At 58.2% G+C, this 18469-nt stretch overlaps 1 protein-coding gene across 1 annotated transcript in view; it reads right to left on the reverse strand.

Moving 5' to 3' along the window:
- Positions 1-18469, reverse strand: part of PLXND1 (plexin D1) — a 59141-nt gene that overhangs the window by 24255 nt on the left and 16417 nt on the right. Inside the window, exons 2-12 of the mRNA XM_032411977.1 lie at positions 16453-16629; positions 13631-13762; positions 13270-13370; positions 13058-13187; positions 11253-11430; positions 11015-11123; positions 10484-10586; positions 4605-4706; positions 1953-2042; positions 1647-1740; positions 501-655 (exon numbers count right to left, since the gene is read on the reverse strand). Coding sequence (XP_032267868.1) covers positions 501-655; positions 1647-1740; positions 1953-2042; positions 4605-4706; positions 10484-10586; positions 11015-11123; positions 11253-11430; positions 13058-13187; positions 13270-13370; positions 13631-13762; positions 16453-16629 — 1371 coding nt within the window. The remainder of the gene's footprint in view (positions 1-500; positions 656-1646; positions 1741-1952; positions 2043-4604; positions 4707-10483; positions 10587-11014; positions 11124-11252; positions 11431-13057; positions 13188-13269; positions 13371-13630; positions 13763-16452; positions 16630-18469) is intronic.

Below are 18469 nucleotides of genomic sequence, written 5' to 3' on the forward strand. Positions count from 1 at the left end.
AACTGGGCCAGGGAGGGGCACGTGACCCAGGCTAAGCTAACGACAATCCCTCCCTAGGACTTTCTTCCTTAAATCTGAGGCTTGGTGGTTACTCCCAACCTGTTACCACCCTATCAGCAAGGTTTCCCTGACCTCACTATAAAAACTAGCCCCGAGCCCCAGCATTTCTCCCACTCCAGCCTCCCCCCTTTACTCTGTTTTTCTCTGTAGCACTTATCTTCTATATGTAAATGATTTATTTCCGTACTTATTACTGCCCACCCTCCTCCCCCACGACCTCATTAGCTCCGTGTTGAGGGTGCTATGTGTTGTGTTCACGGCTGTGTGTCCGGCGCGGAGGGGGCCTGGCCCCCGGCAGGTGCTCAGGTGGTCACCCTGCAGGCACACGCTCCGTCATGTGAAGCACAGGGGCCACGGGTCTGAGGGCCCGTGCGGGCTGCTGTGTGTGTTGCACAGGTAGGCACGTGGGTATGACGGGCCTCCGTGGTGGGGGTGCTTACCGCACGGATCTCGGGGGCGGGGCAGGTGCCAGGCAGGGGCTGCAGGGGCCCCCGCAGGCGGCAGCCGTCACTCCACACGCACAGGTGTCCCAGGTCCTCCCGACCCAGGCACTGAGAACAGTCGGGGCTGCCCATGGCACAGTTATAGACCTCCACTGGGAGAGAGATGGAGGCAGCATGAGTCAGCAGCCCCCCCACGACCGAGGTACCCTCGGCACCCTCCCTCTCGCGGTGGCATCCCCCCCAGGAGGTGAGTCCTGGTTCTCCAAGCCCTCCAGGGCCTGCGCTCAGCACAGCACAGTGACAGCCTCATTAAAATCATCCGTCCTCACCATGATTCAATCAGGGGGCGCGCTTTACTAACCCCATTGGACAGGTAAGAGACTGAGGCTCAGAGGGGAGGAACGACTTGCCCAAGGTCCCACAGCCTGTGAGTGCCAGGCCAGGATTCACACCCAGGCCTGAGTGGGTCTGTTTACTCCCCACTGCGGCTCCGGGATGCTGGGGAACCACTGAGCAATGTGGGCTCTGCGGGCACCAGGGCCTCAGACCCTCGGAGTGGCCCAAAGGGAGTGCAGGGAGGGTTCTTCAGGGCCCTGGGTATGCAGGCTGGTTCTGTGGTCTCTCTGGGGCCTTCATGGTGGGGATGTGGGGGGCCCCCATGTCCACCAGGGATATCTGAGGCTCCCCATGGACAGGCTCTTGGGGGATTGATTCAATACATGCAGGAACAGTAAGGACACCAGCTACCATTTGGGGGTGCTAACTACATCCCAGACACAGCTGTAAGATTTGTGTGCATCATCTCAGCAAATCCTCATCAAGCCTTCCAGGAAAGGGCCTGTGCCTCATGTCACCTGGGGAGGATGAGGCTCAGAGGGGGAAGGCTAAGCAAGGGCCTGCCGCTGCACAGCCGTTCACATAGAGAAGTCTGCCCCAGAGTAGCTGCTCAGTGAATAAATAAGTACCAAGCAAGTGACCAAGTACAGAATGGCAAGGCTCGGATCTGAGAACCTGCGTGTTAGGGAACAACACGATGGGACATCTGTGACTGTGTAGTGAGCACTGGCTGAGTCTCCCAAGGTAGAGCCCTACCCATTAAGGCTGAGTCCCCTGTGGCCATATGGGGTAGATGGGGGCCCCCACCTGTCATGGGGTCAGGGCTGTCCAAGAATCGGGCTGGCTGCCCCTTTAGTTGGAGGCTGAGTGGAAACACCTGGCTCTTCTGGGTCGTGTGCAGCTGCAAAAGGACAAGAAAGCATGGGAGGCATGGGTGGTGTCTAGGTCTCTGCTGGGGGAGGGGATGGATGTCCTGGAGAGAGGAGAGGGCAGGGCTGTTGAGGATCGGGGGATCAGAAGGAGGAAGGGAATAAGGTGGGAAGGAAGGAGTACAGCATCTGGACTTGGGCAGGCTGTCCCCCCCCCCACCCCCACTGGAGCCACAGCACTCACCACCACTTGGTTGCAGTGTACGGTGGATTCATTCACCCATATGGCTTCAAAGATCTCCTCTGGCCCAAAGCTACATTCTAGGGCTGCACCCTGGGAGACATGGGGGCGCTAAGGAAAGTCGGATCAGCACTCATTACCCTCTAGCTCCATCAGCAGCACATCATGGCCTACTGCCCTGAGGAGTGGGCTGAGTGCTTCCTACTCCCAGGCCCCTACCCCCCCCCCAAATGCCCTTCCTGGCCTTCATGTCCAATGTTTGAGGGAGATGAAGAGTACAGGAACACCTAGAACTTTGGCCTTGTGCTCTCCGTGCCACTAAAAGCCTCACCAACATCCCCCAGTGGCCTAAACCAATGGTTGTTTATTCAGCTCATAAAGTCCCGACTCTTTAGCATGTCTGGCATTCAAGGTTCATCCCAGTGAGACTCCACCTGTTCTTTGAACCTTACAACCCCCCACCTCTGTCCCATAGACTGACGCCCAAGCCATAGCAGGACATTCTTTGACATGGCACGGGCTGCCCTGCCCCTGGGCCTTTGCCCCATCCATTCTTCCAACCCAAACAACTTGTCTCCACTTTAACCACCCAGCAAAACTCAACACAGCCTTCAGAATCCAGTTCAAATGCCGCATGTTCCAAAGACTTCCCAGACCCTCCCCTTAAATCAGGTGGGCACCCCTCATTTGATCATTCACTCATTTAGCAGGGGGTTGGGTGCATGTTAGGGGCTCTGGAAAGTTCCTAAAGCCTGCCCCCACCCTGTACGTTAAGGACCACCCTTATCCCCCTGCCCAGGCCTTGTTTACATTGGTCTCCCCACCCCCTGGGAAGGGTTGGGGTTGGGTCTCAGCCCCTGTGACACCTCCAAGGGCAGTGGGTGGCAGTGAACGAGCTCAGGTTCCACCGGTTTGAATCCCAAGCTCTGCTACTTCCTAGCTGTGCAACCCTGTGCTAGTGGCTCTCCTCTCTGAGCCTTGGTCTCCTCAACTGAGCAGTAGAAACAGGCTTCCCTACTCTGTAGGGTTGCTGGGGAAACGGGAGATCATGTATCTTTAGCAGGTTGCACACTGTGGGTAACTAATATATGCTGGCTGTTAGTATGCAGGAGGTGCTCGATACATGTTTGTTGACTAAATAAACAGGACCTGACTCCCCAGCCTCATCTTGCCCAGCACAGGCCTCTGGGGAACAGTATCAATAAATATTCGCTGACTGAACAAATTCAGGTTCCATGTGTGTTAGGCCAGCCTCGTGGCAGGACTTCCTGTTTATGTCCCTGTTGTTAGCAGATGTGACACCCTGAGGAGAACACAGGTCAGCACCCCCCTCCCCCCCCGGCCTGCCCTGTCTCCCCCTTCCCTCTGAAGCTAACACAGGAAGGTGGCTGTTGAGCTCATTTGCCCATGCTGAGCCAGGAGGGGGTCTGTCCTCTTGTCTCCGAGGCTCAGGCCTCAGCCACTCGGGACAGCAGGCCCAAGCTATCTTGGGGCTCCCCAGGGGGTTAGGCCCAGCAAACAGGGCTGCTGCAGAGCCCAGGCAGGGGGCTATGCCCGCGCCCCGCCCCCCCGCCCCCCACCCTTCGTGTTCTAGAAGCAGGCCCAGGGCCAGGAGGGCCGGGATCGCTCAGGCACACTGAGGGCAGACACATGTCCCCCGGGAAGCAGCAGCCAGCACCCAAACCCAGGGCCTGGGCCTCCCCCTGCCAGGCTCCCGCAGCCCCAGGGAGCAGCACCTCCGTCCATCCAGCCCAGGCACCTTCATGCTCCGGAGGCTCTGTCCCAACGGCTGCAGGGTGCAGTCAGAGGGCGCGGGCCCCCGCCGCTCACAGAGCCCCAGCCCCAGCCACGAGGCTGCCCGACACACCCCAGGTGCCTGGCACATGGCCCCCCACGTGTGACAGCTAGCACAGGCCTCCGCTCCCCCTTGGAAGCAACAGATGGTGACTCCCCAGGAGCTGGGGAGGGGGGAGGGGGACGGCTGGCACACTTCCAGTACTTGTCAACACTTCCCACCCAAGACACTCTTCCAGGAGGGACCCAGAAAGGAGCTGGCGCTCCTCCTCCCCATGCGGGGGTGGGGAGGTAAAGGCAGATTGCAGGGAAGAGCACTGTCTTAGGAGTCCAGGGCTAGGGTGCAAGTCCAGCCCTACGTCATGTACACCTACTTCTCCTTTCTGGGTCTCCTTTTCCCCATCGGAACAATGGGGAATGGGGCAGCACAGGGCCCTCCTTCAGGTAAGACAGGTCAGCCATGAACTGAAGAAGCGTGTCCAGAATCACAGTTCAGCCTAGGGGCGGGGCAGGCAGGACACGGACCAGGTCCACCCGTGGCCTGCAGCCCAGCTCCGTCAGGAGAGCTTCGGAGGGGAGGGGAGTCTGGGGGTCCCGGCCAAAGCATTTCCATACACAGTGGGTCCTGACCAGAGTTTCCCTCAGGAGCTGTTAGCAACCTGCTGTCCCTTGGGCTGGGCCCTCACCACCCACTTCTCTTTCCTCCAACCCCCTGCAACCACACTGGGGCTTTCTCAAACAGAACCTGGAAACTCAGAGACACAAAACCAAAGTGTGGGTGGAGGGCGCAGAGCGTGGGTCCCCATCCGGGACGGCATTCTCCCCAGCCTTCTGCCCCGCCTGGGCCCGGCCCCCACCTACCTGGAAGGCAGCGTTGGCCAGATGCACTGGGATGCTCTGTGAGCTGCCTGTGGGCATGGGTGCCAGGGGTGAGGGCAAAATCTGAGGGCAGTCCTGAGGGCTCTGCAGTCAAAACACAAGGAGGTGAGGGTGATGCGGGAGAATTTCAGAAGGGACAGGACTCACGGCCACCCCAGCCTACAGCTGCAGCCTACCTCCCCTCCCAACACCATCTCATTTGACCCTCAAGACAAGCCTCTGGGCAGGAGGCTTTATTGGCCCCATTTTACAGATGAGGAAACTGAGGCACAGAGCAATGAAATAAGCAGCCCAGTGATGGAACCAGTGCCCCCGTGGCTGCTCTGGGGCTGGCCCCCTTCCCCATCTCTGGGCCTCATCTTTCCCAGCTATAAAATGTGGGGCTGCACCCACTCTCTGAGACTCGGCTTCCAGACTGACACACGTTAAATGATGCAGAAAAAAGAAACTCCAGACTTCTGGATGGCCCGTGGGAAACGGGCTCTGAGGACCTTGGTGCCACCGGGCTCCACACCCTTCCCCACTTCCGCAGGCGAGAGTCACAGCCTCCGGGCAGAGGCGCCAGTCCCCCAGAGAGTCCCGGGGCTGGCCTGGGCATCAGCATTCCCATGTTGGAGGTACAGCCACTGAGGCTGATGGAGCGGGGGGTTACTTTACTTCAAAATAGGAAGGAAGTGAGGGAGGGAGTGAGGGAGGGCAGGTGGTGATATACCTGAGGTCAGAGGGCAGAGCTGGTCTTTGAACTCCTATTGTCTGCCCCAGGCCAGAAACAGGCCTGAACCTGAGGCCTAGGGCGAGGGGCAGAGACCAGGGGGCAGGGCTATGCCCACCCTGCCGCCTTAGTGACCTCTCTGAGCTTTACGTCTGGAGCCCCCACCCTGCACTAGGTTCTTCTGACCTGAGGGCCCCGGTGGGCCATGTCCTGCCTCCTCCCACTCCGAGCCCGACCTCCGAGAGCCTGAGAGAGAGGGAGACTGGGGACCCTGCGGCAGTCACACCATACCGAGGCCTGACCACCCTCCAGCCCAGAGGGCTTCCTGCTCTGCCCAAGTCTGGCTGGGGACAGATTTGGAAACACAATGATCCCTGTGTGTCCACCTTGAGGTCACGCAACCAGGGCAACGGCCTCTGGGGATAGAATTTGGAGGCCTCCCTGGAGTCTTTTCTCCTTACTGTTAATCGGACAGGGAGCTCCTCAAGGGGTACCTCAGGGACCCAGCATAACACTGGACCTTGAGGGGATGCCAATGAATGATCACCGGGCCCACACCAGTGGTAGTCACTAGCTCGCACAGCCCTCACTGTGCTCCTGGACAGTTCTGAGCACTCTGCACCGTGTTAATTCACCACATCCCAACTCCCCAACAGCCCTGTGAGGTACGTACAATCATCACACCCATTTTACAGACTAGGAAATCGGGGCACAGAGAAGCAGAGCAGTTTGCCCAAGATGGAATGGGCAGCACCAGAGGCCTCCGAGTTGTCCCGACTGTGTGCTGACCACCAGGCCAGAAACCTCGCCCAGGCCGGCCCGTCCACCCGGGAGCAGCGCCTGGTGCGGGCCGCAGAGGCCTTGGCTGAAACAACAGCACAGGCAGGCCCGGGCGAGGCCTCCTGAGCTGACCGTTCTGCGGGGCTGGGGGGGAGGAGCTCGTGTCCAGCTCAGTGTGAGCACACACAAATCTCTGTCCCTCCGAGCTGCTGTCTGCCGCAGTCTTGTGTGTAAACCCCATGGAATTTCAGAGAATGGAACCCACATGTTTGCAATCAGTCTTCATGGCTCCTGCCAGTTCTGCCTTGCGACTGGCGGGGGGGGGCTCTGAGCTCTGTCCTCCCAGCTCCACCCCACCAGTGGGTCGGCGGCAGACAGGAGGGGCTGGGGGGGTGAGGTCGGAGCAGGGAGAGCTTCTACAGGAGGCCCCCCAGAGGGAATGACATGGGACCACCCCTGAGGGCCTCCCATTCTCCTTGATCCTTATCTATGATCCCATGGCCACTTGGAGGCTTGTACCCATTCTACGGAGTGGGACCAACGCTAAGGGTCCTGGCGCCCCTTTGCCCTCCTTCGGTACCTCCCCCCCCAGAGTTGGCTAACCCTCCATGGGGCCAGCTGGAACGTCTGCTGCTAGCCTCCAGCCCCCACCATCTGCCTCCAAGTCTGGCTTGGCCTTTGGGGAACTTCCCCCACAGGCTTGTGGTTTGGGAAGACTGACTCTACTCCCTAGCCCCAGGGATAGGCGGGTGTCCCAGGCCTGCCCTGGCCTCAGCAATTGGTTCAGGGAGCATAAGTGACCCTAGCTCAGCCAGTGAAAGTCAGCTACGGGACTTCTGTAGAACCAATAAGAGAGAGAAGCTCTTTTTGTTTTCTGGGGCTGCCAGGAAATCAGGAGCCTGCCTGGAGCTGCTGAGGCTGACTTGGCTACCAAGAGGAGAGGGCCACATGAGCATGAAGCCCACCCAGAGGGGTGGGGAGTCCCGAAAACATGGCAGGAACCCCTGGATCCAGCTGTACCTAAAAGTGACGCACCCCCCAGACTTCACACTCACAAGTCAATTAATTCTGTTGGGGCAAGTCCAGTTTGAACGAGGGTTTCCCCACATGCAACCAAAGGACAGGGGCCTCCCTGTCCCATCCCAAGCCAAGCCATGGACACCTCAGAAAGAGGCTGAGTAGTTTCTGCCCTTTGCTGGAGTGCCACATGGGGCAGAGCCTGCAGGTTCAGGAAACCACGGCCAATTCCCCACACTCCAGCAGAGCTGAGAAGGTGGGACACCAGGAATGAGGACAGATGCTGGGTCAACAGTGCCGGGAGCCACCATCAACCCGATGGGAGCCCAGCGTGTGCTGGTTCACAGAGGGACTCACAGACTCTCTTGCAGTCTCTCCCATGTCCAAGGGTCAAGAACTGATGTCCCAATACATGGCTGGCCCAGGGACCCTGAATCCACCACACCGGGTCCCTTCCTACCTTTCTGTACTGTAACAGCCCCCTAAGCTGTCCCCTGCTCCTACCAAACCACTCTCCCCACTGGCTCCTAATGAAGTTCAGTTTCACAGATGCATCCACGCCTTTGAGGGGGCCTGCCCTCCCATCTCTTCTCCCCTCCTCCACTTTCTCCTTCTGGGGCCCACTAGGAAATGGGAAAGTAACAGGAGACTCGGTCCCCAGCACCTCCCCTGGGACACCTTCCCGGCCTAGCCCAAGCCCTACTCTCTCCTCCCAGTGCTCAAGGGGCACAGACAGATGTGCAAACCTCCCCCGCCCACCACCTGACCAGGAGCATGGCGCCCGCATGGCTAACTGAGATGTAATTAAGTGCCAACTTAAGTATCAGTCAGAGCCTTCTGCAGGCCTGGGGAGGGGGCTGCCTCTTCTCTTGCTAGATTACAATAATCCTCCAAGACAGGCCCTCTCTGTGCTCCCCACCCCAGCTCCTGGCCCCTAGAGCTACAGACCTGGGGGGGGGACGGTTTATGGGATGCCGCCACAGAAACACCTGCAGACTGGTGAGCTCCTACGCATCTGTCAGGACCCTGCACAAAGGTCCCCTTCCCAGAGAAGGGCTCCCTGGCCCACCCAGCAAAGCGGCCACCAGCTCCGGAGGAGCACAGTGGCCTTTTAGTGAGTACCTACTACGGGCCACGTATGGGGCTACTGCTTCATAGTTGCAGCTCCAGATTCCCTGCACAGCAAAGGAAGGCCATTTTAAAGTAGTAAAATGGGTAATTTGATAGTAAGTAAAATAGGCAATGCGGAAACAGGCACAGAGAGGTTCGGGAGCTTGCCCAGGATCACACAGCCACAACTCACACCTCGGGCTCTTGACTCATGATGGGGAGGGCAGAACTATGCTTAACTGGGTTCTTTCCCAGTGCCTCGTGCAGACTCAGGCATACAAAGGATGCCCAATCAATGCTGAATGAACCGTGTTGAGGCTGGGTCCTCCTCACCCCATCATCCCTGTAGATTAGAGCACAGGACTCAGGCTGCCAACACAAATGCTTTACGTTCACATTCCCTGACTCCCTACTATGTACCAAGCCCTGGGCTTGGGGCTGGAAGATGTGGACCCCAAATGAGAACAGGAGTCCTGGTTGGCCTAGACTGGAAACCTGGGGTCCAATGCAGAGGCCTGGGGGCCTCCCCTACGGTTTGGCCACACAGACTCCCCTGGGCCTCTTCCCCAGTGCCAGAAGCCCCATGTTACTGTGTCGGTCCTTTGAGTTAAGCTCCTGGATGACTCTTTTTCAAAGCAGTTCTGAGGCTCAGGCAGGAGGTGCAGAGACCAGAGGATTCCAGGTGTGGGCCATGGGGCCCCCCCTCTTAGCACCTGCACACTTACCTCTACACCTGCTTGGAGGATTCCTGATGAGATTCTCTGAGCCCAGAGCCAAGAGGCTGGGGCTTCAGATGCTCTGGGGACTGGGGCTGCTTCCCTGGAACGCATGTCCAGGGTGACCTCCTCCTATTAGGAACCAGCACCCCCAGAACGATATTGGCTACCTCAGTTGTACCATCTGGAAAATGGGCAGGAACATCCCCTTCCTGGAGGGAGGAGCCTCAGGCAGCGACTCAGTGCCTTATCCTGACCCCTCACAGCTCTAACACAAGTCAGAGGTCTAGGAGGTGATGAGCTGTGGTCTCAAAACCCTGGCCCCCCCACCCCTGCCCCAATCTAGCCATACCACCTGGCTGAGCATGATAGCCCCAGCCAAAGCCTTAGGAATCCCATTTGGTCATCACTGGACCGAGGCTGGGGTGGCCTTAGAAGCTTTTTGGGCAAAGGCAGAAGGCCACCCTGCGAGTGAACACACCGCAGAAACCAACCAGCCACAAGGTATGTGGCATTTTCATTTGTATTTCCCTCATCCCCCAACTCTCCCCACCACGCCCACCCCAGTGTAATTGATTCAATCCAGCCATTCCAGAGTACCCAGAAGGGCCTGGATCCTGGCCAGCTGTAGAGCTCAAGGGACCACAGAAGCAACAGGACCTGGACGCATGTGGTTCCTGAGGCCAGCTCACCTTCTCTGCCCAAGCAATCACCTGCCCCGGGGTCCCCAGCGCCCATGGGGAGACCAAGGTGAGGGCCTTTCAGCCCAATTCCTGATCTGGGGAAGGCAGGAGAACATGGGCCCAAGCCACAGGGGCTTGGATTCAAGGTCCCAGCCTGGTACTTCCTGGCCTCAGGGACAACTGCCCTGATCCCACGTGGTTGTTGAAAATGTTACAGGTAAGATTTAAAACTGGCCAGTATCGGGGCACCTGGGTGGCTCAGTCAGTTAAGCATCTGCCTTCAGCTCAGGTCATGATCTTAGGGTCTTGAGATCGAGCCCCATGTTGGGCTCCCTGCTCAGCAAGGAGTCTGCTTGTCCCTCTCCCTCTGCCCCCCACCCCCACTCATGCTCTTTCTCGCTCTCTCTCTCCTCTCAAATAAATAAAATCTTAAAAAAAAAAACAACAAACTAGCTGGTATCAGCAAAATGTGCAGAAAGGGGCTCTTCTACTGCAGGTGGGAGTTTAAACTGGCTCAGGCTTTCTGGAGGCAGTTGAGTTAAAGGTGTAAAAATATGGCCCCGTTTTCACCCCCAAAGTGCCATTTCTAGAACTGGTCTCCAGGGAATAATCAAGGACACACACCATGCCCTGGCTATATCAGAACACAAGAAAGAAATGGGAAGTGATCAGTATATCCAACAATAGGGGATTGGTTAAATGTGCTGTTATGTGATGAGCCCAGCGCAGCTGTTAGATCTGGTGCCAGGAAGAAAATTTAATGACGTGGAAATGTTCTCAATGTACTAAAAAAAAAAAATGGTAATGAAAGAGGCAGAGGGCATCCCCCCAGGCCTAACTTACCACGGGATTGGGGGAGGCCTCACACCGTGACTGGTTGGAGACACAGGCATGCTGCTGGGTGCACCAGAAACAAGGCCACTGTGCCGACAGGCAGCTGGTGCAGCTGGAAGACAAGGGGCCCCTCAGACACTCAGCTCCCCACCCTCACTCCGCCCCCCGCCCCCGGGAACTGGGACCCAAGAAGCAGATCCCAACGCGGGGGGAAAAGGTCTTCTGCATCATCAGGGGCTTGGGCACTCTTAAGATAGTGAGCTCCCTACAATAGGTATGCAAGGAGGAAAGAGACAAGCAGGACCTTTAGGAGACGAAATTTAGTGTGATGAAAGCACTTCTCTCTGCCCCTGCGGCCTGAGTGCTCCCGGAAGCCCAGCGAGGGTTTGCAGCACGGTAAACGAACTGGCAAGCGAACAAGCGAGGGTCCTATCTGCCTCTAGGACACCACCATTTGTCTTCCAAGGGCCTTCCTGGGAGCAGAGACCCTTCCCCGCCCCCCCGCCCACCACCTGGAGGCAAGCGCCCTGACCCACTCACGCCGTGTGCGGATACACTTGTCCAATGCGGCTGCAATTGTAGATGGTGAAATTGGCCCTGACGATATTCCGCCCGTTGACCCTCACAGACATCGCAACAATCACGTGATCTAGAATGGACCCGGGGAACCAGGGAGAGAAGGACAAAGGGGTCGGGGTCTCCACTCGGAGGCTGTGATAGCAGGACCCCCATGCCTGACATTCCACGGTGTGGAATGCCCAGTGAGTGAGGCACTTACCCTGGTGGGGCGGGAACGGCGGGAAGCGGTCCCTCGGCAGGAGGTTGCAGTAGGCGATTTGGTGGCCAAAGGCGGGGCCTGGGACCCGGGCCACGGTGCGGATGTTGTTCCCATAGTCACAGGTCATCTCCAGGCCACTGAGGCTGGGCAGGCTGCCCGAGATCTGCAGGATCATGCCCTGGGGGCCAGGGCCCCTCAGCTGGGGGAGTGGGGAGCAGGCCTTTCCCCTCACGGCCCCACCCCCACCCTAGCAACCCTGGGAGAAGGGGGGCCCTGGTGGCCGGGACTCCAGGCCAGGGGGCCATATCCTACCTGGGGCTCTCTAGGCCTCAGTTTCCCCAGCTGCCCAAAGAAACGGCCCACCTGACAGCAGTCGAGGAGGCTTTACATGATCTGGTCCCCGTGACTTCTCTGACCCCCTCCCCTGAGAGTCTCTCAAATCTACCAATCTTTTCTCACCGCAGGGCAATTCCCTTTGCCTAGAACGCTCTTCCCAGAGGCCCAGCTGACTCACCTACTTCAAAGTGTTGCTCAAAGACAACATTTGCAGCACAAGGCCAGCTCCGACCTGGTCTAAAACATCAGTGATCCCCCCCCCCCCCCCCCCCCCCCCCTCTCCACCCCCCTCTCTTCTGCTTCCCTTTTCACAATCATACCTTTCCCCCCCGTCTTGGCAGCCTACCTTGCCTATTCCCTCAGCCCCCACAAGCAGCTGCTCAAGGGCCAAGACTTTGTCTGCCTTGTTCAATGCTCTGTCCCCAGAGTCCAGAACTGCACTTAACACATAGTAGGTGCTCAAGAATACATTTGATGAATGAATACATGAATGGAATGAATGGATAGATGGACAAACCTATGCCCAGTCCGCCTGATGAGATAAAGCATGTGAAGGACTCTGTGATACATGATAATGGGGAGAGGGGTGCAGAGGAGCCCCAGGCCCCATCTGGCCCTTTAGAACCACCATCTCTCCCTGTTGATGGATGAGGGTACCCAGCCTCAGAGAAGTCACTGAGGGCAGTGCTGTCTGTCCCTCAGCCCCTGCCCCATACCGCCCGCTACAGCAGCTCCAGGCCTCCACACTGCAGATTCATCTGAGAACAAGCAATAGTGGCCTGGCACTTGGTGGCCCCTCTGCCGCTTCCCTGTACTGGGGCCGGGAAGAGGTGGGGGCTGGGGACTCACTCTCCTTCTACCCTCCAACTTGCGCCCTCCCTCCTGAGACTCTAAAGCCTGCCCACTTGAGTTCAAATCCCAGCTCCCCTAATCCCTAGCTGTATGACCCTGAGCAAGTCACTTTCCCTCTCTGTGCCTCAATTTCCTCATCTGTAAAATGGGGATGTTAAGAGCATCCACTTCGGGCGCCTGGGTGGCTCAGTTGGTTAAGCGACTGCCTTCGGCTCAGGTCATGATCCTGGAGTCCCTGGATCGAGTCCCGCATCGGGCTCCCTGCTCGGCAGGGAGCCTGCTTCTCCCTATGACCCTCACCCCTCTCATGTGCTCTCTCTCTCTCTCTCATTCTCTGTCTCAAATAAATAAATAAAATCTTAAAAAAAAAAAAAAAAAAAAGAGCATCCACTTCACAGAGTTGTGTGAGGCCTAACAGAGGTGACCGTCTCGGGCAGAGCGAGTGCTGAGTACTCAGTGAGAGCTCAGCAAAGCCCAGTCATTCTCATTATTCGCCTCCGGGTCCCTGGGGCACCATGCGCAGGAGTCTCCACCTCTCAGGGCTTGGGGGCCAGATGAAGGGCGGCGTCCCACCCCGTGTCGCCCCCGAGCTGAGCGCTGGCTCCCCCGCGACTCACTGGGTACTCCTGGTGCACGTCGATCTCTGCAGGCAGGACCGTCATGGCGGGACAGCGGCCGGGGCCCTCGCTGGCACTGGTCCAGAAATGCCGCTGGTCGGAGCTGGCACAGTCCTGCTGCAGGGTGCACCTGGAGCGGCGGGGCGCTGGTCAGGCCCCCGGTGGGCTCCCCCCGCCCCGCCGTGCCCAGCCTCTGCCCCAGGGAGCCTCACCGTGTCTCCAGGGCACACCAGCCGCAGTAGGCGTCGGCGGCCCCCACGCAGTCCCCGCAGGTGGCATGCATGGCACAGGCAGCGACTTTCACCCGGGCCATCTGGAGGCAGAGGTGAGGGCCCAGCTCCGTGGGGAATCAGCCATGGCCAGGGCCCTGAGACACTGGGGAAACTGAGGCTCGGGGCTATAACAGGGGGCACGTGGGGAAACAGGGCTTCCCCTGCAGAGGCGGTGTCTACTCTGGGAGGGGAAGGGCTAGCCGACCAAGGGGATGGGGAGGGAAGGTGCTCCTGCGGGGAGGAAGAGAGGGAGAAAGCTCGCATGTCTGGGGGCCCCGTCAGGCTGGGGCTCTGGCCTTACCTGGTGGGACGTCATCAGATAAAGGTAACCGGGGTCTGCCGGGTCGAACTGCATGACATGGTGCACAGCCTCCCCGTAGGCCACCGTCACCACCCGCCTGCTCACCACCTGCATGCTCTCATTCAGGTTGATCTGTGGGGGGTGGGGGTGGGGGCATCAGGGTGACGGGGCACCACGATGGTGCCCACGGCAGCTGGGGACCCGACCGAGGCTTGGGGTCTCAGCCTCATCCTCTTTCCGGCCTTCCGGGACCAGTGGGAAATCACGGACATGTAAGGGAGGGCAGGGGGTCCAGCCTCTACACTTGTGCCTTGCCGGGTGCCCCCACCAGGAGCTCCTTCCCTCGCTGATCTTCCCCAGCACATCCCACCGTGTGAATACATACAGACTTTACAGTTTACAAAAGATTCTCTGGGAGGCTGTCTGGCATCATGCCTCAGAGCAGGGACGTGGGTTTGAATTCTGGCTTTGACATTTACAAGCTGTACAAACGTACAAGTTGTCACTCCCCCCGCCAGAGCCTCAGCTTCCTGACCTAATGGGACTCACGATGGCTCCCGCCCCTCAGGACTATGGTGAGCACACATGGAGAAGATGCCTGCAAAGCGCTGATGGGGCCACACTTCTCATTCCTCCCCTCTTGTGCCCATTTCACAGATGAGGAGACTGAGGCCCAGAGAGGCTACAGACTTGGTGAGTCATAAAATGAAGACACTTCAGGGTCACAGTGCAAGCCCAGGCCTGTCTGACCCCACAGTCCAAGGATGAGGGGAGGGGGTGAGGTCCAGGGTCCCGGCAAGAGGAAGACCAGGACTACCTGAGGCCTAGAAGCTCCCCTAGCTCTGAGAGCCCCTCTGCATGTCCTCCTGAGAACAGACAGTGCCCACCAGAGCTCCACCAAACTTTGTTCATTTTTGGCTGTCCCCTCACATTGCTAGCATGCTGCCTTGTTGGAGGCCCCGCCAGGCCCTGAGTTGGGACAAGCGGTCTAGATGCCTCCCTGGGCCAGCTGCCAGGGGCCTCCTACTGCCCAGCCCTCCTCTGTGGGCTCCAAACTTTTGGTAGCTCCCTCCCGCTTATGGAATAAACTTGTTCTGGCATTCAAGGCCCCAACAACAGACCTCAGCTTACTCCTCCAGGCTCATTTCCACCCCCCTCAACCCAACTCCGGCATTCTAGCCTCTAGGCCTTCGCACACGCTCTGTTCCCTGCTGGAGTATTTCTCTTCCTCTCCCTTCAGCAAAGATCTGTCCTCCCGGTACCTCCTCTAGAAGAGCTTCTCAAATGCTCTCCACACACCAAATTGAAATTACTCTCTTCCCAGCCTCCCACAGGCTCTGTTCCAGCCCCTGAGATATCGTCCATCCCAGCTGGCCTCTTGGTGGAGTCTGCCCAGGCAGTCTGGCCCCTGCTCAGTCTCCAGCCTTCCCCCCAGGCACCCAGCAGATACTCAGCTTATTTCCACTCCTTCAAACATCTATTGAGCACCTACTGTGCTCGAGAGCCCGGGCCAGGTGCTGTAATCTAAGCCCTGAACAGGGAAGGGCTGGTGGGAGAAGACAGTGCACAGCGCAGGGTGGTGGGTAAAGAGGTCTGGGTTGAGGGGTCATGTGGGCTCCTGGTCAGCTGGCCTTGAATTCAACCCCAGCTCTCACTGTGTGACTTGGGGGCAGTCACCTCCCCTCTCGGCGGCTTAGCGTTCTCATCTGTGAAATGGGAATCCTGGCGCTACCTCCCTCACAGGGGACAGTAGACTCTGACCACAGTCTGGGATGGTCCAGCTCATTTTCCCCATGATAGATGAGGAAACTGAGGCTCAGGGTGAGAAGCAACCACCCCCAGGTCACACAGCTGGGGCCAGCAGAGCCAGGATCTAAATCCAAGAATCTGACCCCAAAACATGAGTCCCACTGTCCTAAGGACCCTCAGTGGGGCTTCAAAGGCTGAGAAGGGTGCCCCCCGCCCCCTCCCTGCTCCCACACCTGGCCCCTCCCCCACCACTGCTAGTGAGCCAGCTAGGGTCCCAGGGCCAGGCAGCCAGGGCACTGATCCCCAGCCACACACCCCCCGCCCCACCAGCCCGTGGCGTCTGCCTGGGCAGCTGAGGGAATTGAGTTATCGGATCTGAGTCAATTAGGCCAGGGCCTGGTACACACTGGAGCTGTGCCAGGCAGCTGGCTTTCCTGACAGGCAGGGGATGGGAGGTGGCTGGGAGGAAGCTGGCCCAGGCCCTGGAAAGTCCTTCCTACCCCATGGTGGTAAGAGTCCTCTCACCTTTCCCAGCTCCAGGAATCATTACCTCCAGAAAGCAGTCATCTTGGTTGGGGCGGGTGGGGGAGGGGGAATCTTCAGAGGGAGGCCAGCAGGGTATGGGGAGGAAATGGCAAGAGAGCCCCCACTTGCCAGGCTGTGGTCTTCCCCTGTCAAAGCCCAACAACTGTCTCAAGAGGCAGGGCTTACAACCCTCCACAGATGGGGAAACTGAGGCTCAGAGAGAGAAAATGCACTGTCCAAGGTCAAGTAGCTAGCATTGGCAGAGCCCAGAGACCTGAACAGAGATCCCGCTGCTTCAAAGCCCGAGTCCTAGAGACCCAAGAGAAGGGCCTCTCTCAGGCCTGGTTTCCCTCCTCTGCAGAACACGGCCCTTCTTGTTATGAGCAAGAGTAGAAGAAATGGATGTGAAAGATGCTTTGTAAACTGTATGGTATGAGGGCAAACCGGAGAGAACGAGGACTAATATTGGGCCTGCAGAGGCCACGTGTACAGCCTCCTCAGACTCAGCCTCCCCTCAGCCTCCCCAGCCCTGACCCCCCCAGCCCTACCTTGAGCAGCCGCCCACTGACTGTGCCCAGGAAGACCACGGTGTAGTTGCTGACCATGGCCACGGCCACAGAGGAGAGGCCCGGGGCTCGGAACACAGGCGTGGCCTTCAGGGGCTGCAGGATGGACAGCGGGTGCTGCAAGTGGGCAGCCCCACAGTCCAGTTGCTCTGGCTGCAGCTGCAAAAGAAGCAGGATGTCAGACCTTGGCTCTAGAACCTTCTTTGGCTCCCTGCCCACACTGTATGTCAGGCCTCAGTATCAGACCTTTAAAGTCCGGCTGTGGCTTTACATGCCCAGGTCCGGGCTGAGGCCCAAACACAAGCAGGGCCCTATCCCCCGTAGACTGACCCCTGACCTCAGCGTTCGTCACAGAGCTGCCCCAAGGGGACGACGTTTCAGGTAGGTAGGAACCGTACAGGAAAAGTTCTGTGATGGAGGCAGGAAGAGCTGGCAGCGGGACAAGGTCAGGAGGCCAGTGAGGTAAGGACAGGGTGAGGCCCACACACCCTCATGGACTTGGAGCTGCCCCTCGTGGCCGGCCACAGCCGGCAGGGCAGAGAAGCCCACACCAGACCTCCCGAGGCCATCCTCCGCTTCAGCTGACCTGCTGCTACCCAAGAGGCGTCCCTCCTGCCTTGGCTGGGTCTCCACAGCAGCCAGGGGGTTTCCTCCTCCCGGGGCCCCTGCTCTGACCCCAGCACCACCATCCAAATTCCCAGCAGCTCACCAGACCCCAGACTGAGGCCTCCCCACACCGAGGCCCTCCCTTTCTCCTACGACCATGCATCCCCCTCATCTGCCCACATTACAGACGGGCAGACCAAGGCAAGGTGCGTCCAAGTGCATAGCCCTGCCGTCCGCATCGGCCCAGCGCCACTCCAAGTGGCGAATCAGTCCCAGCACACGCTGGAGTGAGACAAATGGAGTTAGGGACCCCAGCCCCCAGCCATGCCCTGGACTTGTTCCCACCCCCTCCCTGGGTCTTGTTGCTCCTTCTGAAGGTTCCTTCTGCAATTTGCACAAAAATACCAAACAGGCCTCCAGGAAAACACCTTTGGGAAGATAATCGTGCAAATCCACAAGGATGCAGACACAAGGATGGTTTAGAAGAGTGGACAGGGGGACACAACCTCAGGGTCCTGCGGGATGGAGCAGGAAGATAATGGCGCATCGTCCAGGAGAGCCGCCCCCACCACTGAGTGACACCACAAATCCGTATGGATCGAGGCACAAAGATACCCGGCTGAGAAAAGTCACAGGGCGTCATAGGGCCGTTTTGGTAAAGCTGGTGCATCCACAATAAGGTAACAGTCATGATGGTGAACATAACAGGCTGTGTTTGGGGCGCCTGGGTGGCTCGGTCGGTGAAGCGTCTGCATTCAGCTCAGGTCATGATCTCAGGGTCCTGGGATCGAGTCCCGCGTCGGGCTCCCTGCTACTCGGGGAGTCTGCTTCTCCCTCTCCCTCTGTGTGCTCTCTCTCTCTCTCTCTCAAATAAATAAATAAATAAAATCTTAAAAAAAAAAATAACAGGCTGCGTTTACTGAGAACTGACACTGTACCAGGCCTGGGCATCAACTCCCTGTATCCTGGCCACCCTATGAGGTCCCATGTCACAGATGGGGAGACTGAGGTTCAGAGGGGAAGGAGCCCACTCTAGATCACCAGTTGCAGTGTCATGCCTCTATGACTGAAACTAGCAGCAGACTTGAGCCCCCCTCAGCCCCCTGGACGCTGGAACATGGGCAGCGGAAGCTCTGAGCAGGGACTCAGAAGGTCACTAGAATGTAGCATCGGAACCAGCTTTAGGGAGCAGCCTTAGAGTCTTTGTGTTGTTTTCTTTCTTTCTTTTTTTTTTTTAATTTCTCATTTGTGCTTTTTGCAAGCCTAAGCCACTGATGATGTGCCCGTGTGCGGTTTGCTCAAAAGCCCAGCTAGTTTTCAAAAACAAACAATAAATACCAGGTCCACCTGTCCTTGGGCGAATAAACACAGTTTCAGGCCCCACAGGCTTCTA

Source organism: Phoca vitulina, unplaced genomic scaffold, assembly GCF_004348235.1.
Source record: "Phoca vitulina isolate PV1807 unplaced genomic scaffold, GSC_HSeal_1.0 scaffold13, whole genome shotgun sequence".
In the NCBI taxonomy this organism is placed as follows: domain Eukaryota; kingdom Metazoa; phylum Chordata; class Mammalia; order Carnivora; family Phocidae; genus Phoca; species Phoca vitulina.